Source organism: Rattus norvegicus, chromosome 16 (genome assembly GCF_036323735.1).
Source record: "Rattus norvegicus strain BN/NHsdMcwi chromosome 16, GRCr8, whole genome shotgun sequence".
In the NCBI taxonomy this organism is placed as follows: Eukaryota; Metazoa; Chordata; class Mammalia; order Rodentia; family Muridae; genus Rattus; species Rattus norvegicus.
Window position 1 is genome coordinate 83,371,635 of NC_086034.1, and position 25,804 is coordinate 83,397,438.

Below are 25,804 nucleotides of genomic sequence, written 5' to 3' on the forward strand. Positions count from 1 at the left end.
AGCTGCTAGAACACTGCAGGAGACAGCCAGAGGAGACACCAGAACACAGAGGTGACAGCATCAGGGAGGGCTTAACCTCAGGACAAGGAGGAAGTGGGCAGGTAGCACAAACTAGACAGAGGCTACAACGGCTTCTCCTCCAACAGCCAGGCTCTGGCCACAGCCACAGCTGCTCACAACTGACCAGTGAGGAGAGAGGATAAGCAGCTGTGGGCTGCCCTCCTTCTAGTGGGAACTTGGGTGGGCAGGATGGTGGGAGGTACAGACACAAGTTACATGTTAAAAAGCTAACACATTTCTCAACTACAGACATACATGTGAGCTCAGTGGCTGTGAGCCCTTTCTCTCAGGAAAGCCTTTTACAAGAAAAGTTCCCCCACACACCACATGAGCTGGGCACAGTTGTGCTCTGTGAACTGTGCCTCTCTGAGGAATGTTCCCAGAACTTTCTTAAAAGCTTATTTCACAAAGAACCAAAAGGCTAGGACCCAGCACTTTCGATTATGGTTAGTTTGAATCAAAGACGTGTGCCTATAACCATACTCTTGAGACTGGGTTTCTGTGGCCCTGCGGCCTGCAGGAGCCCTGGGCGTCAGAGCCCTGGATACATGAAGCATGCTAGAAGAGGCGCATCAGGATTCTGTGCGGACATCAACCATACAGGGATGCCACCAAGTCTGTCCTTCGTCCTACTAGGGAAAGGCCGTTCTCCCTGGGTGTAGAAACAGCACCAATAGAAGCCCTTAGGCCTTCATGTGAGCGGCTTCTAGTAGGGGCCACCTGGTCACCTCTGAGTGGCACTGCTGCGACGAGTGGGGAGAACCTAGAGCTGCTGCTGCACGGCGTGTGGGACTGGGTCCACAGGAAGGGAGCCAACGCCAAGCCCAGAGTGCAGGACTGACGCAAGGGGTCATACGCACTCTCACATGCTTGACCCCTGGGGGCAGGAATATTTTTACAACCCAGGGGCAGCACAGCTATATCGGCAATGAAGGTGTATGTCTAACAGGGTATTGGGGAGCAAGCAGCTGGTTCGTTTAATCAGAAGCTATCAGTGTTAGCCAAATGGTGAGCTTCAGTGCTGGGTGTTGGGGATGTCTCTGCCAAGCTCTTCTGTGCCACAGGGTGGCCCAAGAGTGAGAGAACTCTTTAAGATATAGATGTCAGCATGACACGGGCACAGGTGTAAGCAGGGGACAAGCACAGGGTCAAGCAGATCCCAGTAGTGCCACACACCAGGGCACAGTAAACTCAGCAACTTGCTACTCCCACAACTGCTACAGGGAGGACAGTGCCCTTCCCTTACTCCAGGTTTCCTTGAGTTTGGTGGGTTATGGCAGACCTATGATGGGCACCAGGCCCCGGAGTCCCTACAGGACACACCATCACCACCATCACTTCAACAGGAAGATGAAACATAATAATCTCAAATGAGAAACTGTAAACTGCCTAGGAGATGTGTGGTCACCTTCCTCCCTGTGCCCATGGCTCCTGGTCAGTGAGTGCCAGCTCACTGGGATAGATAGACAGCCACAGAGCCGTCTCTGTGTAATCTTCATTTCCTCCTCTGTTTCCAGAGTCACTCAGCATGTTCTAGATTCCCTGACACCAGCCCCTTTACCCTTTACACTGCAGTCACTTTACACTTGCCCCAGCCATGCTTGACCTACTCACGACAGACACACACCTCCACTGATGCCTATTTGACTTGCATTTCCATAATAAACCAACACTGACTGCTGTCTGGCCGGCTCACACCTGAACAACACAGCTCCACTGATGACTCATACTTCAACAACACCCCAAAGGAAAAGTCTGAGTAATTACCGCCTTAATGACGCACCTCCACTGTCCAGCTGACTAACGTAGAACTCAACAATACACCCCCATCCGTGGTCTGACTGACTTCCGACAGCCGCAGCCCTGTAGGAAAGTCCCCAGACAGCCTGCTTATATACCTGGCTCTCCCTCTTGCCTGACGAGGGACACTCGCATAAGGCATTTTCTATCCACTAAAACTTTAAACCACGGCCAACTTAATCTTCATGTGCAGTAATATTCCGTAACTGACAGAGCTTGGCTCTAAGGTCAGAGTCACGACACCTCTGCACCCCTCTGGCCCAGCTCCACATGGCGTCTGCCAGCTGTGTGCTGTGCTCACTCCCCATGGGTGACTAAGCTGCCCACTAGGTGGTTCCTGACTACTGTAACATTCCAAATCAACCCCCAGGGGGCGGCTAGAGGGTGCTGATTATTGCTTTAGTAGCATCAAAAAGAAGTCTTTGTGGATTTTGATGTCGGTGCGAATTTTCAGAAGTTATTCATAATTCCACTGTCCTCAAGACATGAGACCCATGACTGTCTCCATGACTGTCACAGAGCTTTTTAGAGAAACCTTTCACAGCAATCAACAGATCGAGCTTCTAAACAGAAGGATCTAGAAGATGTGCCCTGGGTCCATGGGGAGCAGACCCAGGAGGATCACCATGTGGTCACTCTGCACCTGAGTCCTGCGGATCTAGTTCTCACACCTTCTACCCCCAAGCACCGGCTTAATCAGGCTGAGTAGGGGTCCCCAGAGGCCTGGGCCAGGGTGGAGGATGAGGGCGGCCTGCATGACTGAAAACAAGATCTCTCCCTCGGCTTCCCCGATCCATGGAGTGGACTTGGTCATCCCAATCCCTCCATTCCGACCTCACAGATTGGTGTCACTGTGTCTGCTGAAATACATGTGGAGGGGCCTCAAGGTGACTGCCATCTCGGCTCCACCTGACCAGAGCACACGCCCCATCATACCTGAGTCTGAATGTAACCGTGTGAGTCTGTGTGGCCTGCCCTGAGCACTGGGGTGACTCTGGAAGCCTCCTCTGCAATGGAGCACACCTGCTGACAAGCCTGCGTGTGGGGCAAAGGTGGCCCTGCAGGAGGCTCAGGTGAGTCTGCCTCTGCCTTGACAACGGCAAGTGTGTGATGGGGGCAGGGGGGACATTGCAGGGCCACCAAGAAGCATCTTCCTAGTAACCCACACAGGCCTAAAGGGCTGTCTGAGGGGTGGAAGACAAAGAGTGCAGGCAAAGAACACAGGGATTCTGCGCCCCCATGACAGGCAGCAGAGTCACCACCCAAACTAGCAGGGCCTGCCTGGCAGGAGACTTGCCAAAACCCTAGGGGTACAGTAAGAGGCAGGGGACATCGAAGACAGTGTCTGGGACAGCCTGGGAAATGAACCCACTGCTGCTGTCCTCCCTTCCCCCTCAGGCCTTTCCCTAGTTCTCCATGTCCAGCCCCACCCCCTGGGGAGTCTGTTACTGTTCTCTAAGACACAGGGACAGCTCGGGCTGGGCTGGAGGGCATCATGCTGACACAGGTCAGGGTCTGAGTTCTGGCTAGGCCTCACACCAGTTTCCCAGCCTGTGCAAGCTCCTTCCTCAACCTCCTATGCCAGTGACGGCCAGAAGCAGGGTCCTTGAATGGCGAGACGAGGTTTGACAGTGAACAGAGCTGAGTGCTGGTGCCTGAGTGTTTAAGACACTTGTGAGATGCTTCTTAGAGGCTGACTCATGGGGAAGAGGGTACGAGCCACCTAAGACGCAGAGGACTGCACCACGTGTATGGGCAGGCATTGCCTGACGAAAATAAAGGAGGACAGTAGGCGACCGAGAACAGCGAATCTTCAGGGTCGAATTTTGTGAAAACTGATTTGTCTTTCATGAGGAGAGATCAGTACCTTCAGTTATGAGGCAACAGAGACAAATGCACAGGGAAACAAATTACCAGGGCACAGGCCAGACTCCGGCACTCTGCCGAGAGTCCGAGGGTCAGCATGGGGAAGACAGCACTGGACAGAGGGAGCTGGTTCAACGGGAAATGAGAAGCCTTTCTGTTCTCAGTCTCCCTGGAGGGAGGTCTAGAGGAGTTTTCTCTGATGTCAGTTGCAGTGTTTCTTTGAACAGTCACCTCAGAACCAGGGACCTTAGCGGTCCGAACACTAAGTTTGGGACTTAGGAGATTATGAGGACAGGATCTAGGCTCTACTTGATGCCTCGGGTTCTCCCCAGGTGGCACGGGTACACCACTAAAGCCAGGTCCAACCAGGCCTCCTGACCTCAATTTACAGTGACATGCAGACCTATGCGGCCATTTCCCCTTCTAGAAAAGCCTTGACAGAGACCCAGGGCAAAGATACCTTGCAGGGTCAGGTGACTCTGACACCAGCAGAGGACAGGAATGGCTAATAGCTTTTCTACCCACAAAGCACACAGAAGAGGTCACATTTGAAAATATTTTCAAGAAATATTTTATTTGTAATGCACTCCAAAAACACAGAGAGGACAAACCCACAGTGTCTTACCATGCTTGTGTTGGTGGTCATTATCTGAGGTGGGAAGGAAGCAAGTGGCAAAAAGAAAAAAAGCAAGATAGGAATATAACACACCCCAGAAGGTAGGCAAACAACAGGCTGCAGTCCATCAGAGAACCACAGAGCTGCTCACTGTGAGGGGCCACGCCCACGCTCTGTGGAGGACACCCACACAACCTAACTCCCACACGGAAGGACACTGGCTGGATGAAACCACGGAGCCCCTGGGACCAGTCAGGGGCCCTCAGGACTGACCTCAACGCCCTGCCGCTGGAAAATGTGACTCGTCCCTTCCTCTCAGTGGTTCCACAGATCCTACCTAGTGCTGCTCACCGACCCACAGGCCGCCCTGTGCTCACTCAACTGCTCCACACAACGGCTGCACACAGTGGGGCTCATTACTAGGCAGTAAAGCAGGAGGCCGCGCTCGGTACTGACCTGTCCATTGATGGTCACGGTTGTGTTCTCAAACATGAAATAAGCACCAAAGAAAAATACCAAAGCGTCAAAAACGCCGAGAAACGTCCAGTATATGAACAGCCGCCAGCGCAGCAGCGCGTTCTTGGCAATGTCTCTGAGGAGGAGAGGGGAAACGGACATCAGGCTGAGGTCCGGCCAGCCAGTCCCTCATGGTGGCATCACTGTCCACACGCTCCTAAGCAGCATCAACTGTGAGTGGCAAACACAGCGTCTGCACCACTGACTGGCAAAGCTCACACGCTCCTCAGACTTCACAGTGCTGCACCCAGTGCTCTCCACTGGCTTTGAATATTCTTTCTCTGAGTCAATTGTAATACTGTCAAAGAGAACCTGGTGCTCTCTTGTCTTCTGAGTGTAACTAACACACACAGCACAGACTGTCTACATACTGACTATCAGAGTGAGGACGTGGGTTTCCTACCAGCCTACACTGAGTTTCTACGACTGTTCATTTTATAAGAGTAAGTAGGTCAGCCGAAGTGTGTGTGTATGTGTGTGTGTGCATGCGCGTGCACGCATACACATGCACACGCACGCGCAAACACACACACACACACACACACACACCTATTTTCTCTAGCTTCACTGTATTGTAATAAAGACCCCAAAGCCTGTGACCAGGTTCTGAGGAACTGGACAGGGGAAGCAACCCTGTCTGATGTTATGTGTGTCATAGAACTAAGTGCATAAGGGTGTGCACACACATGAATAAGACAAAAGACCCTGGGCAAACTGAGGTAGGTGAGGAACGATAATGTGGGTTCTAGCTGGTGGCTACACTGTAGCATCTCACTCCTTGTTACTGGGAGAACCTGGACAGAAGCACCAGAAACTCCTTTCATGCCTTAGATGGACAAAGCCTACAAAGAAACATTGTATCTGTCAGTGAATCTGGGCCTCTCTGAAACAGCAGAAAAGCTATCACTTTCCTACTAAGAAATGAGCAGAGCAGATGCCAGCTACACTCCTAGCTTCCCCACTCTATCAAGCAATGGAACGCAGAAGGGCTTCACATCTCTATGGAGCTGTGAGGTACAGAGGAGGTTCACATATGTGCTCTAGCCTCGTGTAGACCCATCACCTACGGAGCATACTCCAAGACACCGCCTGCCTGTTTAACTACCATCCTGTGGAAGCATGTACACCCCAACTTTAGAATCCCACCCCGAGAACTGACTGAAGGAATCTGCTCTGCTTCCTCTTCTCCTGTGCTGTGCAGAGCAGCTGCAGGGCTCACACTTGGACTGGGACAGGGGCACACACCTGTAGAGGGACGGGTCTCTCTTGAGCACGTCAATGCCCACGTGCTGCTCCATGAGGCTGTACAGGAGAATCGGGAGGGAAGTGAAGCTGATGTTGTAGAGAGTCAGATATGCAGTATCGTACAAAGTCTGTAAGAAGAAGCAATTTGAGTGGCACTTCAAGGTGGCTTTAACACACTGATGTCATGATTTCACACATTCTCTCTCTCTCTCTCTCTCTCTCTCTCTCTCTCTCTCTCTCTCTCTCTGTGTGTGTGTGTGTGTGTGTGTGTGTGTGTGTGTGTGTGTGTGTGTGTGTGTAAGCCAGTGGGCAGCATCAAATGACTGGCTCAGCTGGAGTGGATAGCAATGAACCCCAGGTATCCTCTGCCTCTATCTTTTCATCACCAGAAGCTCAGGCCTATGTGGCTATACCCAGCTTTCATCATGGGTGCTGAAGGATTTGAACTCCGGTCCTTATGCTTGTACAGCAAGAACTTTATCAACTGAGCCATTTCTCTAGGCCATGAATATGCTACTTTTTTAATTCTCAAAAAACTTAAATATATAGAAAGTGTACCTAAAATGCATAAAAGCTACCATTCTACAGAGACAGATTTTAAACTTCATGAAGGAAATCTGTCAGGCAGAGCTCAGACCCAAAAACTTGCAATTCTGTTCACTTTCACATCTTCTAGCTTCAATTAGCTTGGCCATAGTGGCTTTGGATACAAGCTATTGGCCACTGTCCATCTGAGTACATGGGGCAGAAAAGTGTCTGTCCAGGCAGCAAGGAGCCCTTCTCCCAGGTCACGTTTGCACCCACATACTTCCATGCCTCTGACTTCAAGGACGACCCACAGACCCATGAAGGTTCAAGTGTATGCACAACCCGATATCATCAGACAGCCCAGCCCAGAGTACCACTGGCTTTGTATTCCAGGCTGTGCTTAGGGACATACCCAGCCTCATGACACCCAGACTGAGTCCTCAGCTCTGTGGACTGCTCCTTCACCTTTGTCTATCGATGGGACCCAGGGACAGCAGGATGGATGGCACCTGGGCCCCTACCAGATCTCCGTGGGGTCTGTCTGCACATTCCTGAAGATTATTTCCTCACCATGGCCCCCATTGGGAAGGAAGACAAGACTATTATGAGCTTCCAATTTATGACTGACCTGCTGTGAAAATCCGCAGAAGAACTGGTACAAAAACTGAGGGAAAATGAAGCAGACATTCTGGAAAATAAGTAATGGCCATTAGTTCAAGGGCATGGGAGAGATGCATGGGCTTGCCTAGCCACCAGCCACTGTGGACACATTATGCTTCATATGGGGGATTGTTCCAAGTGGACCACCATCTACACAGCAGCCACATGGGCGTTGGAAATGCTTCTTTTCCATACACACCTATAGTGGCCCTGGTGACCCTGGCAGCAGAAGGCAGCTGTACTGGCTCACAAGCAAAGGTGGTGGTAATAACATCGACAGCAAGGACCTGCCCACGTGGAGAGGGCTGAAGACAGTGCCCTCAAACATCTATGTCACACTCTGGCAAGGTCAAACAGGTGCCAGAATTGTGGTTTCATTGAAAGACACAGCAATATTATAAGACTATGTTTTCATTTTAATCCTAGGTGTGATCTATGGGGATTTTACACAGTGGTGACTATGATCTGCCTCATGCTCTAGCAGGGGCATGATTTTGCCAGCTGCTGATAGTCTCTGAGTGTGTGATGTTTGGAATTCTGAGAACTTTTCAGAGGGTAGATAAACGCTAAGTCCCCAAGAGGCAGGGTGGGTTGCTGGTTGTTTGCTGTGGGTTGAAAAGAAGAAGGAAGAGGAAGAGGAGGAGGAAGAGGAGGAGAAATAATTAAGTATATAATAATAAACAGATGGTGAAGACAAACTTGCTCCAGGGAACTCAGAGATACTAATCAACAGGAAGGAGCCGAACAGTACACGGCACTCCCTGCTCTTTTCTCCCCCCATCTAGTGTTAGGCAGTTGAAAGGGTGGAAGGATAAGGGTGGAGAAGGGTGGGAGAAGAACCTACAAATCACCAGTCTGGCTACAAGGCACCCTCTTGTTAGAGGGACAACCCACTCCTTATGGTCACTTCTTTTTGTGATAAAGGACCCTGGAAGCATTAAGTTACCTGACAAAGTTCTCATGCAACGAAAACTGTGAGAGGAGGAAAGACAGACTTCTTACCTTATAAAAGAAGTATTGCACAAGCTCAGATATCCTGATATAATAAAAATGCCCGTGAACGAGAAGCATCTTCTTCAAGTGTTTGAACTTGGGGATTGCATAGTCGCTGTTCCTTGCAGCCTGGCGGCCCTCTTTCCCAATGACGCCTACAGTAAGGACAAACAGGTTGTTAAGCCCGAGCCAGCTAAGTCCAGCAGACCTCTGCCCGATATGTCCCCTTGACATAGCACACGTCACAGGTGGAGCCCGAGTCTACCCAAACTGCACCCAGCTGGAGCAGCCACGGCTCACCTATGCCCACGTGGGCCTCCAGGATCATGCTGACGTCATTTGCACCGTCACCAATCGCCAAGGTAATAGGATGCTCCTTTGAAAATTTGATTAACTTAACGATCTGGAAAAGAAAGAAACATGGAGTTTACCTTCTCTGTTTCGGTTTTGTTATTAAGTGGGCAGAACTAACAAAGACATAGAGCTGGTACAGGAAGGAGGGAAACTGTTGGCCCTCAGACCATTTCCTCCATAGAGGACCACAGAGACTCATGCAATGATCAATAAGACTTCACAAATGCATGAAGACAAAATTAGAGGTATGTTCAGGTATCAATAAAACCTAGAGCCAGTGCCAGCCTATTCCATGCCGCCTATTATCACAATTTCAAAAAGTTGTTTTTAATGCTACTTTAGTCAAGTATGTCGACTTAATGCAATGAGTACTCTTCATGATTTCTCTTTACTGTTTGACTTCTAAGCCGATTTCTTTATGGACTTCCCTGCATGCACTGCACATTAAGATATGAGGCTGGGAAGAAGGGAAGCTACAGATTGCATTTGTATAAAATCAATGGAGAACCAGAAACAGCACTGGGAACCCCAGGCTGTCGTCAGGGAATCAAGCATGGGGGAGGGGTACTCATGAGTACCTGCACCCCAGCCTGTCTCCTCTGAGGACTGCCCAGGGACATTCTGCTGTGTCTAGGGACACTGCTAATTGGAGCTGCAAGCTCACCTGCTAGAGAGTACCTCCCTGAACCTGACTCTTGGACAGTACATAATGCATTCGACCTTTGTGGCTGGGCCACACGAGCAGCTCTCATTTCCTTATAAGCAGCTCAAGGCTCCCAGGCCTCACACCTAGAGAGGCCACAGTGAAGCTACACCTCACTCAGGTTGATGAACTTTGGAAAATACCATATCCGTATAGGCATCATACAACACATCTGATGTATGTACAAAGACAGTTTAGGGAGGCTCCCACAAGGACAGGAGAGTGCCAAGGACTGTCTGGAGTCCACAGGGAGGAAGACAAATCCAGACTGATCCTGGCACAGGAGGTGCAGTGAATGCAAGCTTCCTTCCCATCCCTCGAGTAGATGTCCAATCCTTGGGTTTCAATGTTTACCTCTCCCTAACTGTGTAACAATCAGACAGTGAGACTCATGAAAAGGTTTCTCCCCACCCTGACACCCATGGCCCACCAGTGGGTCAGTCCTGACCTGGGCCTTCTGCAGGGGTGCCATCCGGCAGCACAGCACGGCACTGCAGTTCCTGCAGATCTCCAGGAAGAGCTCTCTGTAGTTGCCTGAGGAGCTCCCATCCTCTCTCGGCTTCATTATCAAGGACAGTGCGGCTCCATCGATGATTAAACCATAGTCGTGCATATCTGTGGAGAGGCTTTAGAGCACACAAGAGGGAAAACCGCTCGACTGCTGCATCTGCAGTCTAGAACACCTCACACAGGCGCTGGCACCGTGCTGGCCCCCAGCAGCAGGATGCTTGTGGGTCTCCGTCCTTCACTACGGTCTTTACATTCTGGATCCACCTCCCTGACTACACTGCAAATCACATTTAACGACATTTCTTGGCTCAAGCAAAGCAGCCGCAGCCAGCTGTGAGTCTGTGTGAGTCTCAGTACTGAGACACCACAAGGAGAGCCTTGGAAGTACAGGTCTCCAACCTCCTCTGTCTACCTTTCTGCCCTGGTGACCTCACTGTTTGAACATGGTCAAAGTCTTGTGTGGGTGAGTGTGCCTGTGCGTGTGCATGTGTGTGTGCATGCGTGCCCATGTGTGCATGTATGTGCATGTGTGTGCATGTATGTGCATGTGTGTGTATGTATGTATATCTGTGGGTAGGATGGGCACACTCCTGCACAGACCAGCAGAACTGATCCCAGGAGCTGGAGTTACAGAGTTGGGAGCAGCCTCACGTTGGTGCTGGGAACTAGAGTCTGGCCTCCGCCAGAGCAGTGCATTCTTCGCCACTAAGCTGTCTCCAAGGCCCTCTGCTAGGTTTGAAGATGACAAACACATCTGTGACCTCAAACTCTGCAGATCAACATGGAAATGACTCTGTGCTGTTCTTAAGACAGACTTTAGCTCAGGCCTACAGAGCTGACTTGTTTTGCCAAATTTCTAGGACTCAAGATGGCCAGTGACTGTTCCGTGAGTAAGGGTGCCTGTTCCAAGCTGACTCCCTGGTTCACCCCCAGGACCTGTACGTCTGATGGAAGAAGAGAAGGCATTGATGCAAGGTGTCCTCTAATCTCCAAATTACGCTGTGGCACCTGCGTACTGACAACCAGAACAATAAATCAAAGTGTAAGACACTGAGTCAGAGCCAGTCAGACGACTCGCCCACAATGGTATGGGTGCCCCTGTAAAATGCATGAATAAACCCATGGATATTCTTGGAAAGACAAGTTCAGCAGTAAAAGCCTCCGTTATTACTAACTGCCTTCTGGATGTTCTGGCAGCATCCTGAGGCATCCATGATGGGTCCAGGGGCACAACAGCAGATGGAAACTGTCCCAGTCAAACGTCTTTCCACACTCCCTTCCTAGCATCAGAACGTCTTTCTACTCTCCCTCCCCAGCAGCTCGAAACTGGCTGCCTCGGCATGTCCGGCTGTGGAGAGAAGGTTTGGCCTCACCCACAGCATCCACTTGACCCACAGGGATGCAGGCATTCGTACGCCACAGACCCAGGTCTCATGTGGTGGGCAGCTGCATACCCTGAGAAGGAGTCCCTGGTCAGGCTTCCACTGCAGCGCAGCACTGTCTTGCTGAGCTCGAAGAGCACGTCATGCAGGCTCTGCTCCTCTAGCTTTTTGGTGGTCAGCTCCAGCAGCTGCGTGCTCCTGCGGAACAGCTTGCAGGCATAGCAGGTGGCCGAGGCTGTCTCCATCTTGTCCCCAGTGAGCACCCAGACCTTGATGCCTGCCTTCTGCAGTGCCTCAATTGTGTCAGCGGCTTTCTCCTGGAGCCTAAGAGGATGGGACCCATGGGATCAGGATCCAAACAGCACCAAAATGAAGAGCGTCAAGAAGCACAACACCATCAGAAGACGCGGCTCTACAGGGGAGCACACAGTGGCTGAGGGTCTACGGAAAGGACCAGAACCCGCTCAAGTGAACCCAGGTGAACACGTGATGTGCTGTAAGGCTCTTCCAACCATGGACGAACTATTTAGGGAGGCTGTTCTGTGTGATGTCCTTTTGCTGAGCCTCACATCCTACAACCCAGTATCACTCCATTTAGGAGAAGAATCATCACAACCAGATAAAGTGGAGAAACAGAGGTGGGAAGTAAGGTATTATCTTTTCTTTGGTTCCATGTGTTCTAATACACAGGAATCCAGGCTCTAAGTAATAGATCAGGTGCTGGTAATAATGCCAGTGGCCCCATGGCCAAACTTTATCAGTGGCTCAGCACTGTGTGAAATCTGGTATGACCTTTCGTCTCTATGGAACCCTGGAAGTCAGACTAGTCCTTGGGCAGAAGTCTGTGGCCCGAGGTACAGAGATCCTATTATTACAGCTACACAGACAGATGAGGGAAACCACCTCCCACCCTGTCATTTTCTGAAACAATAGTAAGGACCTGAGGCAATGTTTGCTCATGTGCTGGCTCAGTTAAAGGAGTAGCTTGTGATCACTTCAACAGGACACCGTATCTGTAAGTCCCAGGAGGATGCCTGTTCTATGTCATCTGGGCTACACAGAGAAACCCTGACTAGGAAAAGTTTGTTTTACTGCCACTCACCCCTGTATGATCCAGGCTCCATGACCTAAGTCAGCCATGCCAGCTGCCCACAATGGCTCCGTGTAAAGGCAGTCAGAGCCCATCCCAGGTCCAGCTCCCTTCTTGCCCCACTGCCCTCAGGTCACTGCACTAGCCTTGGTCTTTACCTTGTAACTGAGAATTCCAGAAACTTTCTCAGCGACTTCACAGGTTTTTACAACAACCCACTTCATTACTGTAACTGTCTTTGACAAACAAAGACAACCATGTTGAGGACACTGGGCTATACTGTCATAGATTCCGAAGAGCCAGCAGCAGCTAGAAGACGATTACTGATTCCTCTGTGTGTATGAAGAGAAACTGACCCTCCATATGTGACACAATGTGAAGACGGCACTTCCACCATTTGGAGGGAAAGTGTCCTTCCAGGCATCCTATTTGTGGTCAGTAACATGTCACCTAGTACTAATCTCCTGGTTGTCACTCTCTGTGAGGGAAAACAGATGAGCCTTGTCCTTGGGAAGAACACACTGGCACAGGACACGTGTGCTATCTTATCTGCCCTCTACCCCACTCTTACACCCTCCCCCTGAGCACAGACACAGGAGACATCTTTACCGGTCCTCAACAGCTGTAGCACCAAGCAGAATGAGGTCCTTCTCTATCTGCTCGTAGGCTTCTGCCAGCTTCTTCTCCCGATCCTGAAGCGCCACTTTGGCATCCTGTAGCAGTCGGCAAGCATCTTCATATTGTTCTGGCTCGAGCCTCTTGTAGGCAACACACAGGGTTCGCAACCCTTCCTGTTTAACACAAGTCAGTATTAATGTGAATCTCATCACCTGCTGAATGCATTCTCAGGTTTTCATCATACCCATCTCTGAAGAGAATGAATGAGTCATAACCCAGTCACCCTCTAGGAATTACCGGATTACATTAAATACAGAGAGTCATGTGCTCTCTAGACCTGTAACCTATGATGCCTGGTCCACAGACAGTCACATGCACTGACCTGTAAACAGATTCTGTAACAGATACAGAATTCAGTCTCACTTTTGAGAGTAATACTTTGCGGTGCTGTGGGAGTCGTGTTTTGGTAGATGGAAGACTGCATTATTCATCCTCATGCTGGGTACAGGAGAGACTAAAATAAGCCTGAGGGATGAGGGGATCCAACACACGTGGAGCATGGGCCTCCCTCCTGCCATGGCACAGCCAACTATCACTGGGCAGTAGCCACTGGTGGGGTTTCTTGCCCCTTCACCCTAATCCACTCATAGGCTTCCTAAGCAAGCATTTCCGACTCTGGATGTTAGGTTTCAAAAATGTCTCCTGTGCTGTCAGCACTTCTCTCAGCTCTTCAGATCAGAGTTTATTTCTCAGCTCTCCTTACTGGTGTGACGGGCATGCCGCACTGGTTAACAGTTCTCACGACCTCTCCCTATGTGAAGGACATGCCGCACTGGTTAACTGTTCACATAATCCCTCAAGAGGGAGGGAGGGGCACAGAGGCAAAGTACATTGCTTCATTAACAAGTCAGAAGGCTCATCAGACACGAAGAGTCTCTAAAGAGAATGATCTAGAATTGTCCAGGATGTAAGGTGTTGTGTGTGATCAGTAAGTAAAGCTTTCAGAAGTGAAGAGGCCTTTGCTTGTCCAGGTATTCAGGGACTTCCTACTATAGTGACACGGGGTGGGGTGATGGCATGTACAAGCCTTGCTAAGCATGACATAAAGTCCTGTATAAAACACTGCCAAGCTGTACAAACACAGTCACGCTTAGTGCTAACCTTGTAAGCACAGAGAAAGCAATCCTCAGCTGCACTCGAGCAAATGGAACCCAACAGCTACGAAACGATGGCATGCCATGAACAGGACTCCTCCCTGAATGACAGGCAAACTCGGCATAGGAAACAGGCTAACGCAACATGTGACATTATCAGATGAATGCTCTGTAATGCTCTGAACTGATGAAGAGGAAACATCTGAACACTGGGAGCAATACAGAGCAGTCCCCAAGAACTGCTGGAGGTGAGGAGCAGCAGGGCGCCTTGCCACAAGTCTCGCCTCACAGACTCTGACGTGCAGTGGAGCAGATCTCACAGGCAGAACCCGTAGAGCACAGCACTGAACTGCACGGAGCTGGTGTGAAGACAGAGGAAGGGAGGGGCACAGGATGGAACTGAGACTCCAGAGAAATCCTGGAACGTCTGGCCACATGATTTAACAAGAGAAGCAAGACCATTTAACAGGGAAAAACAAAGCAAAACAAAATAGCCATGCAACAATGGGGTTAAAAAACTGACACCCACTTAACAAAAAATAAGACAGCTCCCTTCACATCACACATAAAGTAAGATCAATGTCTTCAATTTAACAGCTAAAACTATAAAGTTCTTAGAAAAGCAGAGGGTAAAGTCTTCCAAAGCTTACATTTGGAGTCCATTTCTTAATTGTGATTAAACATCCCAAAGCAAGCGATGGAAGGAGTAAGTGGGTCTGAAGCAGACAATGGTCCTCCCGCCATTACCTATGACTGTCTTCACTTGGACAGAGCTTTAGCTCAGCCAGGAGTCAGTGCTGACTCACTCTGGTGAGCTGTAGGATAGATCTCAGGATTCCAGGACAGTGTGAGGGATGCTGTCTGTCCTGGTTGGGTTTGGTCACCTTGACGCAGCGTAGATATATCTGGGAAGAGGGTTGTACCTGATGAAATACCTTGGGAGTGGCCTCGGGGGCCTTTTCTTAGTTAGTGACGGATGTGTGAGAGCTCCTTGCTTTGCAGCAGCACCAATGGGGATGTCGCCAGTGCTCCCCACTGACGCTCATGCTGCCTTTGGGAGCAGGATGCATTTAGTTAAGGAAATGTCAATCTACTCATCTGTTCTGCTATTCCAAAATTAAGAGTAGACACTGGTTTTTGTCAGGTCCCTTCTCTATATCTTGGGGTGGCCAAGGACCATTTTTCTCAATAGTCTATTAGTATGACTGTGTGAGTGGGATACAAGTAGGAAATGATCTGTTTCTGGAGTCAAAATGAGCTTACACTATGTCTACTGTCAATGTGCTTCTGGATTCTGCTTGGCTGATGCTTGAAGACAGGTGTGAACGGCTTCACAGTAACATTTTTACATAGCATTAGGATTGATCTGTACTTTTGTCTGTTTTAGTTCTTCAGTTGTGCTGCTTAGAAGGAAAGAAAGTTGCTCTAAGGAGGAAGGGAGCATACGATGAAAACAATCAGTCTGAGGCATCACTGGAGCACTGTGGGTGGGGCCCCAGGGATGTGTAAGCCTTAGTGAACCTTTCTTTCTCAAGTTCTTTTTGGTCGAAGTGTTTTACCACAATAGAAACTAACTGAGGAAGATGCTGCAACACTCAAAGGCTCTGAGGGATCTGGAAGAGGACAATGGACGACAGGCCCAGAGGTCAAGCACAAACCATCAGAGGCCAGCAGACAGCATATGCCAGCATCCCCAAGGGCTCCAGGCAGAGAGCACTGTTCCAAATCCAGCAAATGATATGAAGTCACAGCCTGAAGGAGCAAGCGGTTTCTGAGGAGTTCACCGCATCTCTGATTAACTTCTAGATCTGCAGGAAGTGTGAAAGATCTGGCAGCCCATGGGGAAAGTTTGCAGCTGTGACCAGCATGTGGACAGTCCACATGACAGGGATCAACTACAGCTGTGGTAGACAAGTGAGGAGGCAGGCGGAAGGGGACGCCCATCACTGCAATGCATTACTGAAAACTTTCTAGTCGTGGTAAAAGCCCACAGACCACACACTTCAGAGGTCCGAACAGAAAATGTATGAGAATTACTGCACCTGAACTTACCACAGCCAGATATCATCCATGCGGAAACAACAAAGAAAAAAGATGAACACAGAAAGTGAGCACAGCCAAGGCATGGTTGCTCTCAGAAAAGGGTGTGTGTGTGTGTGTGTGTGTGTGTGTGTGTGTTTGTGTCTGTGTCTGTGTGTGTGTGTATGTCTGTATATGTGTGCATGTGTCTCTGTGTGTGTGTGTGTGTGTGTGTGTGTCTGTGTGTGTGTGTGTGTGCGCGTGTGTGCGCACGTGAGTGTGTGTGAACCAGAACCCACAGTTCACTCACTCTGGCACTTGGGCTCAAATGCTCACTGACAGGTGAACCGATGGGAAAGCTGGGCATCAGGAATGGGCTGCTCAGTAAGAAAAGGAGCACCTGGCCAAGGTGGACACCCATTCAGACGAATCTGGTAAGTAACAGACCTGGGATTCTGCTAACTGAGAACACTCCGGAAGGCAAGACCTCATCCACAGTGACAGCCAACAGTGGTGCATTGTGGGAGGGTTGGCAGGAGGGGACGCAAAGGTTCCTGGGACAAAGTTTCTACAAGTAGGAATCAGACTTACCTACTTTTAGATCTTCAATATGAACACATTAATGTTTACTGACCATCACTCAATACAGCATTTTAAAAAGCTGTACTTTAATCTTAAATAACATATTACTTCTTTTAGGGAAAATGATTTTGAGGTGAGAGAGAATGTTCTAGAACAAATGAAGCATGGACTAGGGCAGTGTGCTCTTTAGCACAAAATGTGTCTCCAGGTCCTGGGGGTGACCCTTGGTAGAAACGGTCAGAATCCCCATTTGAAATTAGAGTTAACATCAGGAATTCCAGAACTTTGCCCTAATAAGTTCAACGAAGCTCAGTGCATGCCTTGTGGCACCCTGTGGGGACTGTCCCTAAGGGAATGACAGCGCTGTATCCAGAATGTCAATGTAGCACAGCCTAGGTGTACAGACTAAGGCCATCTAAGGCCAAGCGCGGGGTCTTCCTGCTCTCAGTGCTGGAGGAGTGGCTGAGAGGCTGCGGGGCAGCAGAGCAGCCTCTAGCATAAACAGGAGGATGATGGCCTCTCTCTACGTCAGCAAGCAAGAAGAGGTAATGTCAGGCAGCACTGTGGCTCAGAGCAGAGTCAGAACGCACGGTCTGCAGACACGAGAGGGACGGGAGGGCCAGCAGCTTACCACCGCATTGCGTTCCACTCTAGACCGGACCTGGTCCACTTTGCCTTCTATCACTCTGGGAAAGATTGAAGAATCTGCTCCTTTGCAAAACAGATAAATTTCTCCTGGAAAATGAGGAGGAAAATAATGCTGAGCTTAATTACTACATGGGAAGACAAATTTACTTTACTTTTCTTTTTTATTATTTTAAAAGACTAATTTATTTATTTTATATATGTGATATATTGTCGCTGTCCAGCGTGGAGACCACTTTAAAGGCTATAACAAAGGAGCAGTTAATACGTTAAGATCCAAAAGAAGTGGGGTCCATGGAACATGCGGACCTCAGCCCCGCTTGATTCCCACTGCCTTGGAACAGTGAGGGGTCTGGATGCTCAGACTCCCAGTGAGAAGTGAAATTCTTCCTGGCACTCGGGCTGGGCAGGTGGAGTGAGCATAGGAACAAAGCGTGTGCAGCTGACCCGAAGGGAGCGCTCAAACTTCAGGAAAGACCAGAAGGCGAGGGTGAATCCTCCCAAAAACAGGTCTTCCTGACAATCCACCCTCTGTACCACACGGGTCCTGGGGAACTCTGTCTTCCAGACATCTCTAGTCTCGTCCTCAGGGCTTTGGGCACCTTTGTGCTGGTTTTTCATGCTCCTTTTCTCAACACAAAGCTTTTCCTCCTTCCAGGTCAGAGACACCAACAGACAGCAAAGACATGACTGAGGCACTGAGAAGCCAGCTCTGAGGTGGCTTGCTTGGTCCAGATGCTCTGCAATCTGTCTCAGGTCCAACCCTCCGCTGCCCTGCTGTGAAACACAAGCTGAGGCCCACACCCAGTCACCCTGCCCAGCAGCAGTGCAATCTCAGGCCTGCAGTGTCTACAGCTTGTGATGAACAGAACATTTGGGAGTAGCTATGGAAACATTGCAGTAAGCCAGCGATGTACATCTCTAATCTCCGTGGGCAGAGACAGGCAAATTCCTAAGTTTAAGGCTAGCCTGATCTACAAAGTGAGTTCCAGGACAGCCAGTGCTACAGGGAGATACACAGTCTTAAAAAAAATAATAATAACAATAATAATTAACAACAACAACAGAAGAAGAAGAAAGGAAATACCACTGTGCATCCCAATGGCAGCAAAGCTGTATAGAAAGGACACAGCATGGTTTATGGTCCCAGGAAGGTAGGATATCCAGGTTCCTTATAGGGACAGGCTCCTAAGCCCCTAACACTGAGGGTGCTTGGAAGTCTGTGGAGACTAAACCCAGAGCTGTCTGGAGTGGAAAGAAGAAGGGCACACTTCTGGGCTAAAGACGGGGATGAATTTCCAAGGCAAACCATTTGACAGGCACCACTTGCCCTCTTTCCAGACTGTGGGAAGCATTAGTGCTGAAGATGCCTACACAGGAAGACACTGGCAGCAGACACGGCGCTGTCCAGTCACTGTCTCCTGGAAGGCGCAGAGAGTGATGTGGCCCTGGGAGGAACCGTCTGCACGAGGCAGGAGGATACTAGGCAGCTCCCAGCTGAATGCTGTGGATACCTGGGGGTATCTAGGAAGGCATTCGGGGGAGGGGGTGTGCCACTTCATACCATGATCCAGGAAGAGGAAACACAGCCGGACAAGTAGTCTATGGGAAGCAAGGAGAAGGGCAGCAAGGACAGGACCTGAGGATGCACCCAAGTGCAGGCTGCTTGAAGGCCGGAAGCCCAGTACTGAGCCTCTGAGTCCAGAGCTATGTGGCCATAAGGGCAGCCTTATAAATGCTGGGGAGATCAATATGAGGGCAGGGGGGAGGAGGCACATACGTATCTGCTCTTGTGGGGATTCCTCTGGATAGGATGACACGGGGCTAACTCATGGCCTTCTAGACAAGATGCTGCCAGGGAAGTGCCCACTCACATGGAGGTCACATGTCAAGGTCAACATGAATCACCCAGTCAAAGGGCTCCACTGCACCCACTCCTTCACCATCCCACACTCTAACCATAAACCAGAATGTGCAGTTTTCAAATAAATATCCATTGTCACAGCAACCAACCAGTCAAGCAGTCGGTGTAATTAGTAGCCTAAATGTTCGTACAGAAACACCTGCAAACTCACACTGTATGTCCGTAAGTCTGTATGTCCATAAGTCTGTATGTCCGTAAGTCCGGTTAAAGACGTGTGCAGCTTTCCAGATGTGTAGAGCACAGCAGCAGGTGCTCCCAGATGATGACGAGTGCTGATGGAGGCCTAGCCCTGAACTCATTCCTTACCAAGGTTGCTGTCATAGAGTTTACCTGTGTCTTTGGAAAAGTGGGAGGCAGCTCTGGTGGTAAAGCTCTGTCTTGCAAGCATGAAGACCTGGGTTCAATTCCCAGAACCCTAGGCAGGGTAGCATGCATTTGCAAATTCACAGCTGGGAGACAGGGGCAGGAGGGTTTCTAGGGCTTGCTGGCTCATCAGTCTAGCCTACTCAGTGAGTTCCAAGCCAGTGAGAGACTCTGGCAATAGTTGAGGAATGAGACCCCAAAGTTGACCTTTGGCCTATACACAAACACTCATATGAATGCACACGCACGCACGCGCGCGCGTGCCTGCATGCACATACATAAAAGTGGAATAAATCGTTCTTATGTCCTAAATGTTTAATGATCCAAAAGAATTATCCGTCAGAGTATAACTGCTACCATGTAATGCTAGGAGAAACTTTACCTGTAGTAGATTTTACAATCACGCTCATTCTTCTCCTCACAGAGTCAAAAGTCAGAACTTCTAGCAATTCAAATCTGAAACAAAAGTGAGACACATACATTCTTCTCTGAATGGTTTCCAAATGACTGCCACAGCAGGAAGGGGACATTCTCACCTCTCCCTGGGCCCTGCCCATACTGTGTGCATGCCCCCTGGGATGTTCTGGACCTCATGGAATGCCCCTCTCCAGCCTCAGGTTGGGATTAGTGCTGGAGAGTGGTCATAGGTCATTTCAGCTCTGACTCCTCCGGGAAGGGTAATAATATCTCTGTCTCTTTGGAATATTCAACTCTCATATCACACCTGAAAACCTCTCAGGGAGTCCCACTGGAGCTGGAGTTACCACCGAGTGCAGAGGCAGTGCAGACACGGTCTCTGAAGCACTGCGGCATGCGGACCTGCCTCTCACACAGGGCCTGGGAGCCTCGCTAGTTCTTCTCCAGGGACATAACATGCAGGCAGTGTCTCACCTCTCTATGTCGTTCTCCCTGTTCAGTATTTCCATGTAATTGTCCTTCAGCCTCAGGTATGTGAATCCAAGCCTGCAACACAAGCAAAGCCAGTGCTTGTCTGACATCTGGACAAGCCTCCTCCCGTAGGCCTTCTCCTCACATGGAGGCACTTTCTTGTAGAGAAAGCACTTTTTCAGTAAGACAGGGTGCTCAGTGTGTTACAAAGCCAGGACACAGGAGTTCTGACTCACTTGTCGCCTCACACAATGATGCAACAGTGTGCACCCTACACTAAAGCGGTGCCCTCTGTGGTGCTGTAGCTGGTGGAAGGTCAGCCCCGGCTGTCTGGACTGCACTCTCTGCTCCTTAGCTGATTCGGTAGCTGACTGGAGTCAATCCACCATAGTGTCAACAGTCACCAAAACCCTGGGTTGGAAGCTGAACCCTAGTACAGCTGTCAAGAGTAGCTGGCTAGGAACACTTTACCTCTCATAAAGTGATTAACATGGCCACGGCAGCAGAGGGCTCCTCATACACAGAGTAATCCTGTCCTTTCCTCTCTCTATGCTGCCATAATTTTAGGACACAGCAAGAAACCCTCCGAGATGCTGGTGCCCTGACCTGACGGCCCAGCCTCCAAACCGTGAGAAATCCATTCTGGGTCTGTTTTATTTCTGTTTTATAAATTATGCAGCGAAGACAGTCTGCCCTTGGCCAACCTAGTTATCTGACAGGACGTGGGACCAGGCGGCTATTCATAGAGATACTGCCCCACCCTTCCTCTACTGCAAAAGCTAACACCCCCAGTCCCGGCACCTGCGGACAGCGAAGACGGCCGGGTCTGGAGCAGCTTACCCAAGATGGGGCAGAATCCCAACACCAGCTGTCATAGCAGGCAAGCGCTGTGAGTGTGGCTGAGAGCTGGCCTCAGCTGACAGAGACCCCGGGGAGGGAGAGGTACAGGGGTTGGGGAGAGCCTGACTCGACCTTTACTTTATGCAGCACCCAGTGTTCTCAGCCATCCAAACACTGCCACCCTGAATTTCAGACAGGTTCCTCATGCAGTGGTAACCCCCAACCATAAGATTTTTTAAAAAGATTTATTTATTATTATATATACTTAAGTACACTGTAGCTGCCTTCAGACACACCAGAAGAGGACATCAGATCTCATTACAGATGGTTGTGAGTCACCATGTAATTGCTGGGATTTGAACTCAGGTCCTCTGGAAGAGCAGTCGGTGCTCTTAACCACTGAGCCATCTCTCCAGCCAATAAAATTATTTTTGTTGCTTCTTCATAACTATAATTTTGCTAATGTTAAAAATCATAATATAAACATCTGATATTCAGATTATTTGATATATGACACCCCCTAAGGAGTTGAGACTCACAGGTTAAAAACCACTGCTATCAACGTTCCCAAACCTAGTTCAAAAGCTGTGTGTATGCGTGTGTTGGGCTGGCTTGGACACCTAGTGAGGATAACCTCATCCACACATCTCTGCAGCTTGCCAAACTGTGCAGGAAAAGCAGATTTGCTTAGTCACAACACAGTCCTGCTCCAGGAGGTGAGAGGCACAAGAATACGCTCCCATCATCCTCAGTCTGGGGAGGTTGCACACGTAACTTAGTGCAGCAAAGGGGACACCAGGGCTTTACTGTTCCATAAGAACTGTGAGCTGAGGATCTTAGAGATGTCCCCAACCTGAGACTGGGCCACGTCTGGAGTGTTTTTCTAGGTATTGATTTACCACGCCACAGCTCATGCAAGCAGAAAGAACTCAAGAAGACCCTCATCAGTGCAACTTCACAGACAGAATGATCCAGCCCAAGGAAAACAGGGGCAGGGAGAGCTGAGATAGTTCAGAGGCTGGCTCTCTAGTCCAGTCTCAGGGAGAGCTGAGATAGATCTCCTTGGTGTCTTAGGCTCACTGGCAGGGTTTGGGGAGGGGTCTCAATGGCTGCAAGCTCAGGAAACACGGCAACAAGAGCTTGTGCTGCTGCCCAGGAAAGCCACTTCTACAAAGGGTGCAAGGGACCTGAGGTTAAAGGGGCACAAAACAGGGTTTTCCAGAACAAGTCTTGAGCTGGTTTGCAGACCCGTTACCTCAACGACTTACCTCTGCATACCTTCGACCAGTGCGACCTCATCAGGCGAGGACGATATGTACACACAGGACTTTGCATCTGGAGATTTCTGGGGACCATCGACATCGTCCCCACAATGGTCGTCTTTCACTTGGACAGTGTGGCACAGGCAGATAGCCCTAAAAAACAGCTCTTCCCGTTCCTGCAGAGACAGAGAGACTGACAGCTCTGCTGCAATGGGAAGAATGGACAGGAGGAGAGACTGGGCAGGCCTACAGAGTGGGAGTGACTGGGCAGGCCTACAGAGGGAGGCTAGGACCTCCTGGGGTGAACTGGTTTTAGTTTGTTTCAGCGGTTGCAAAGGAGAAGCACACGTGACTCCTTACACTCCAGAGTTGCCATGGCAACTCGTACAGGCAGAGAAGACTGAGGGTTTTGCTCATCGTATCGCTCCAAGGAACAAGCAAGGCATGGCTATGAGCACACTCGGGAATGGCCATGTCATGGGAAAACGGGTCACCTACATATACAGTGGTACGCTCAGCCCTGACCTTGCGTTCTTGGACACATGACCTTCACATGACCTTCCTGGCGGTGGCAGTCTGCACCAGGCAAGGCCCTGCACGCCCCACGACCTGAGCCCCAGCTGTGTGCCTGCGGCTGGAGCTCACCTGTGACAGCTATGGGAGCAGAGCTAGGAGCCCTGTGCCAGAGCTGAGCTAGTGTGCATGAGCTCATAGGAGGCTGGCCCAGATCTGAGCTCGGCTTCCTCGCTGCTGACTGCACCCTGCAGTCAAGTCAGTCAGAAGACTCTGAGGTCCCCAGGAGCTGGGCAGCACAGTGACCATTGGTAGGCTTCCCTGACAGCTAGTGTGGTCCCTGAGAATTGAGGTGGGAAACAGGGTGTGACACTGCTAGAAGGTCTGTGAGAAAATGACAGCAACTGAAGTCCACACTGAAGGAGCCAGGGGTCTGACTGAACAGCTCCTGTATCGTTAATGCTCTCTTCTGGCTCTGTGGATCTCTACAGGTTCTGTAGCCATGATGTATCCCTTAGTCTCTGTACAGCAGGTGCTGGAACCCAACCCAACCCTACGACTTGAACACTTGTGTATGCGTGCCCTGCTCATGTGCAAACAAGCACAGCAGATGTATACATGTGCATGTGTCTAGATGTGTGTGTGCACACACTTGCATGCACATGCAGCTTTGTACACATACAGACTCTGTATGACATTACTTTTAGCATGCTGCCTGTTCCACTTGCCCTTTTATTTTGTTTTTGTTTTCCTAGGTCAATTCTAGCAGAGGAATTGCTATCAAGACCTCCTGCCTCTTGGACGGGGACACAGCACCACAGTGGATGCAAACCATAACCTCCTCACTGAGGTCCTACTGAGGATCTGTCGTGCTGTCCAAATGAAAGGGCCGCTTCTGTGGGTCAAAGCACCCCACCTACTTGTATCCTTGATCACATGGCAGGGCCACACCCACCACCCTGAGGAGCTACAACGTACCCTTCCACTGACACCTGGGGAAGAATCGATCATGTCAATGCCAGAAGAGTCAGGAAGGACCTGCCCGTTGCAGATGACATGGGGTACGTAGACGTGGCCCTCGATGCAGCACTCCTTAAAGGCCATGTTGTTCTCTGTAAGGGTGCCGGTCTTGTCAGTGAAGATGTACTCTACCTGAGGGTACCACACACCCAAGTTAAGCAACGTTTAGGCAGGTGACACATCTTACCCCAAGTCTGTTATAATCCTAGTAGGACAGGAACTTCTGGGAGTCTGCCCAGACAGATCAGATCCAGTGTTAGGTGTGGGTACCCATGGCACCCCCATCATCCAGACAAGTGCAATCTGGGGGGAAGAGGCCTCACACTGGTGACAGGTATAAACAGTAGAAAGTGGCCCTGCAGAGCCAGGGCTCCACGCATCTGTGAAGCAGCAGCAGATGGGTGAAGGAAGAACTTTCTCTAGGAGTCTGAGAGGTCAAAGTTCCCAGGAGGAGAAGAGGTTTACAAGACAGGATACACAGAAGGAGAAGCATAAAACCCTTCGGAAAGAGACCATGAAGTGCTGGAGACACCTCGGCTTTAAATGCAAGGGAATCACAGGACATACTCCCGCCCTGGACCACTGAACAGAGGGAAGCAAGGGCCAGCCATCCACACAGCTCAGGGTGGTCCACATGGGTTTAGTGTAGGAATGAAGCACACTGGGGGTCAGGGTGTAGAAGGGACAGCCAGACTCTGTGCTCTATGAAGTCTTCCCAGGAACATGCTCTTAACCCCAACAGAAAATGCCCTTTCCATAATGTGCTCATCCTTATCAAATAAACCACCAATCAGAGCACTTCTATACTGAGACTGTATGTAAGACAAACCCGCTGTTTAAACACAAGGCCAAAGCCCATGGGAACCTCTTCCAGGGTCACCCAGCCAGGGAGGGTGTGCAGGCTGCATCCCTAAGAGCCCAGCGGGTAGCAGATTTCTAGGGTCTGTGACTATGAAAACAAAGATGATAATGGATATTTATTAGGTCTTAGTTATGCCAGGCACTGGATATTACCTTGGGCGATCCTCACATCAACTGCTACCCAGTTTTAAAACAAAGGCTTAAAAACTGTTCTTAGACAAAAAAATTATATGTATATATGGGTGTCTGTGTCTGGGTGTATATACGTAAGTTCAGGTGTCTGTGGAAGCCAGAAGAGGGTGCTGGATCCCTGGGGGCTGGGATTACAAGTGACTGTACGCTGCCCTACGAACTCTGGGCTTCTGCTGAAACCACAGGGGTGGGAGGTCACACGGGAAGTGTACAAAGCACCTTCGTGAGGTGGGCGTGGAAGGCAGTCGTCTCTGCTTCATACAGAGACACTGTGGTGGGCACTTCCTATTTCACAGACAGAGCCGCCCTCTTGCTCTGCTGTGTAAACTAAGAGGCGTGCTTGCCCACATTCACTGAGAGGCAGGCTCACCCACATTCACTCAGCAGCTGGGAAAGCCATTGCTCTGTGTATTTATCAGCTGGTTTTGACCTCAGTGGCCCATTTACTGAACATAGGCTGCAGAGTCAGATTCTGTGTGGGACTCTAGGTTGGGAGAGCATCCTGCCCCAGAGTATCCCTTGACATTCTTCTTACAAAGCACTTCTTCAAACAGAGCACACGCAGCACACAGGAGATGGCACGTGAAATATCCCAGAGGG

The 25,804-nt window shown here is 50.0% G+C and overlaps 1 protein-coding gene across 10 annotated transcripts in view; it reads right to left on the reverse strand.

The window, feature by feature from the left end:
• Atp11a (ATPase phospholipid transporting 11A) overlaps nt 1-25,804 on the reverse strand; it is a 109,924-nt gene that overhangs the window by 11,751 nt on the left and 72,369 nt on the right. For all 10 annotated transcript variants that reach the window (NM_001107324.2, NM_001415017.1, NM_001415018.1 and 7 more), the window contains exons 13-25: nt 24,110-24,283; nt 22,625-22,794; nt 20,520-20,591; nt 20,011-20,084; nt 17,328-17,431; nt 12,933-13,114; nt 11,306-11,557; nt 9,790-9,967; nt 8,585-8,687; nt 8,294-8,439; nt 7,260-7,319; nt 6,104-6,231; nt 4,799-4,934 (exon numbers count right to left, since the gene is read on the reverse strand). In NM_001107324.2, coding sequence (NP_001100794.2) covers nt 4,799-4,934; nt 6,104-6,231; nt 7,260-7,319; nt 8,294-8,439; nt 8,585-8,687; nt 9,790-9,967; nt 11,306-11,557; nt 12,933-13,114; nt 17,328-17,431; nt 20,011-20,084; nt 20,520-20,591; nt 22,625-22,794; nt 24,110-24,283 — 1,779 coding nt within the window. The remainder of the gene's footprint in view (nt 1-4,798; nt 4,935-6,103; nt 6,232-7,259; nt 7,320-8,293; nt 8,440-8,584; nt 8,688-9,789; nt 9,968-11,305; nt 11,558-12,932; nt 13,115-17,327; nt 17,432-20,010; nt 20,085-20,519; nt 20,592-22,624; nt 22,795-24,109; nt 24,284-25,804) is intronic.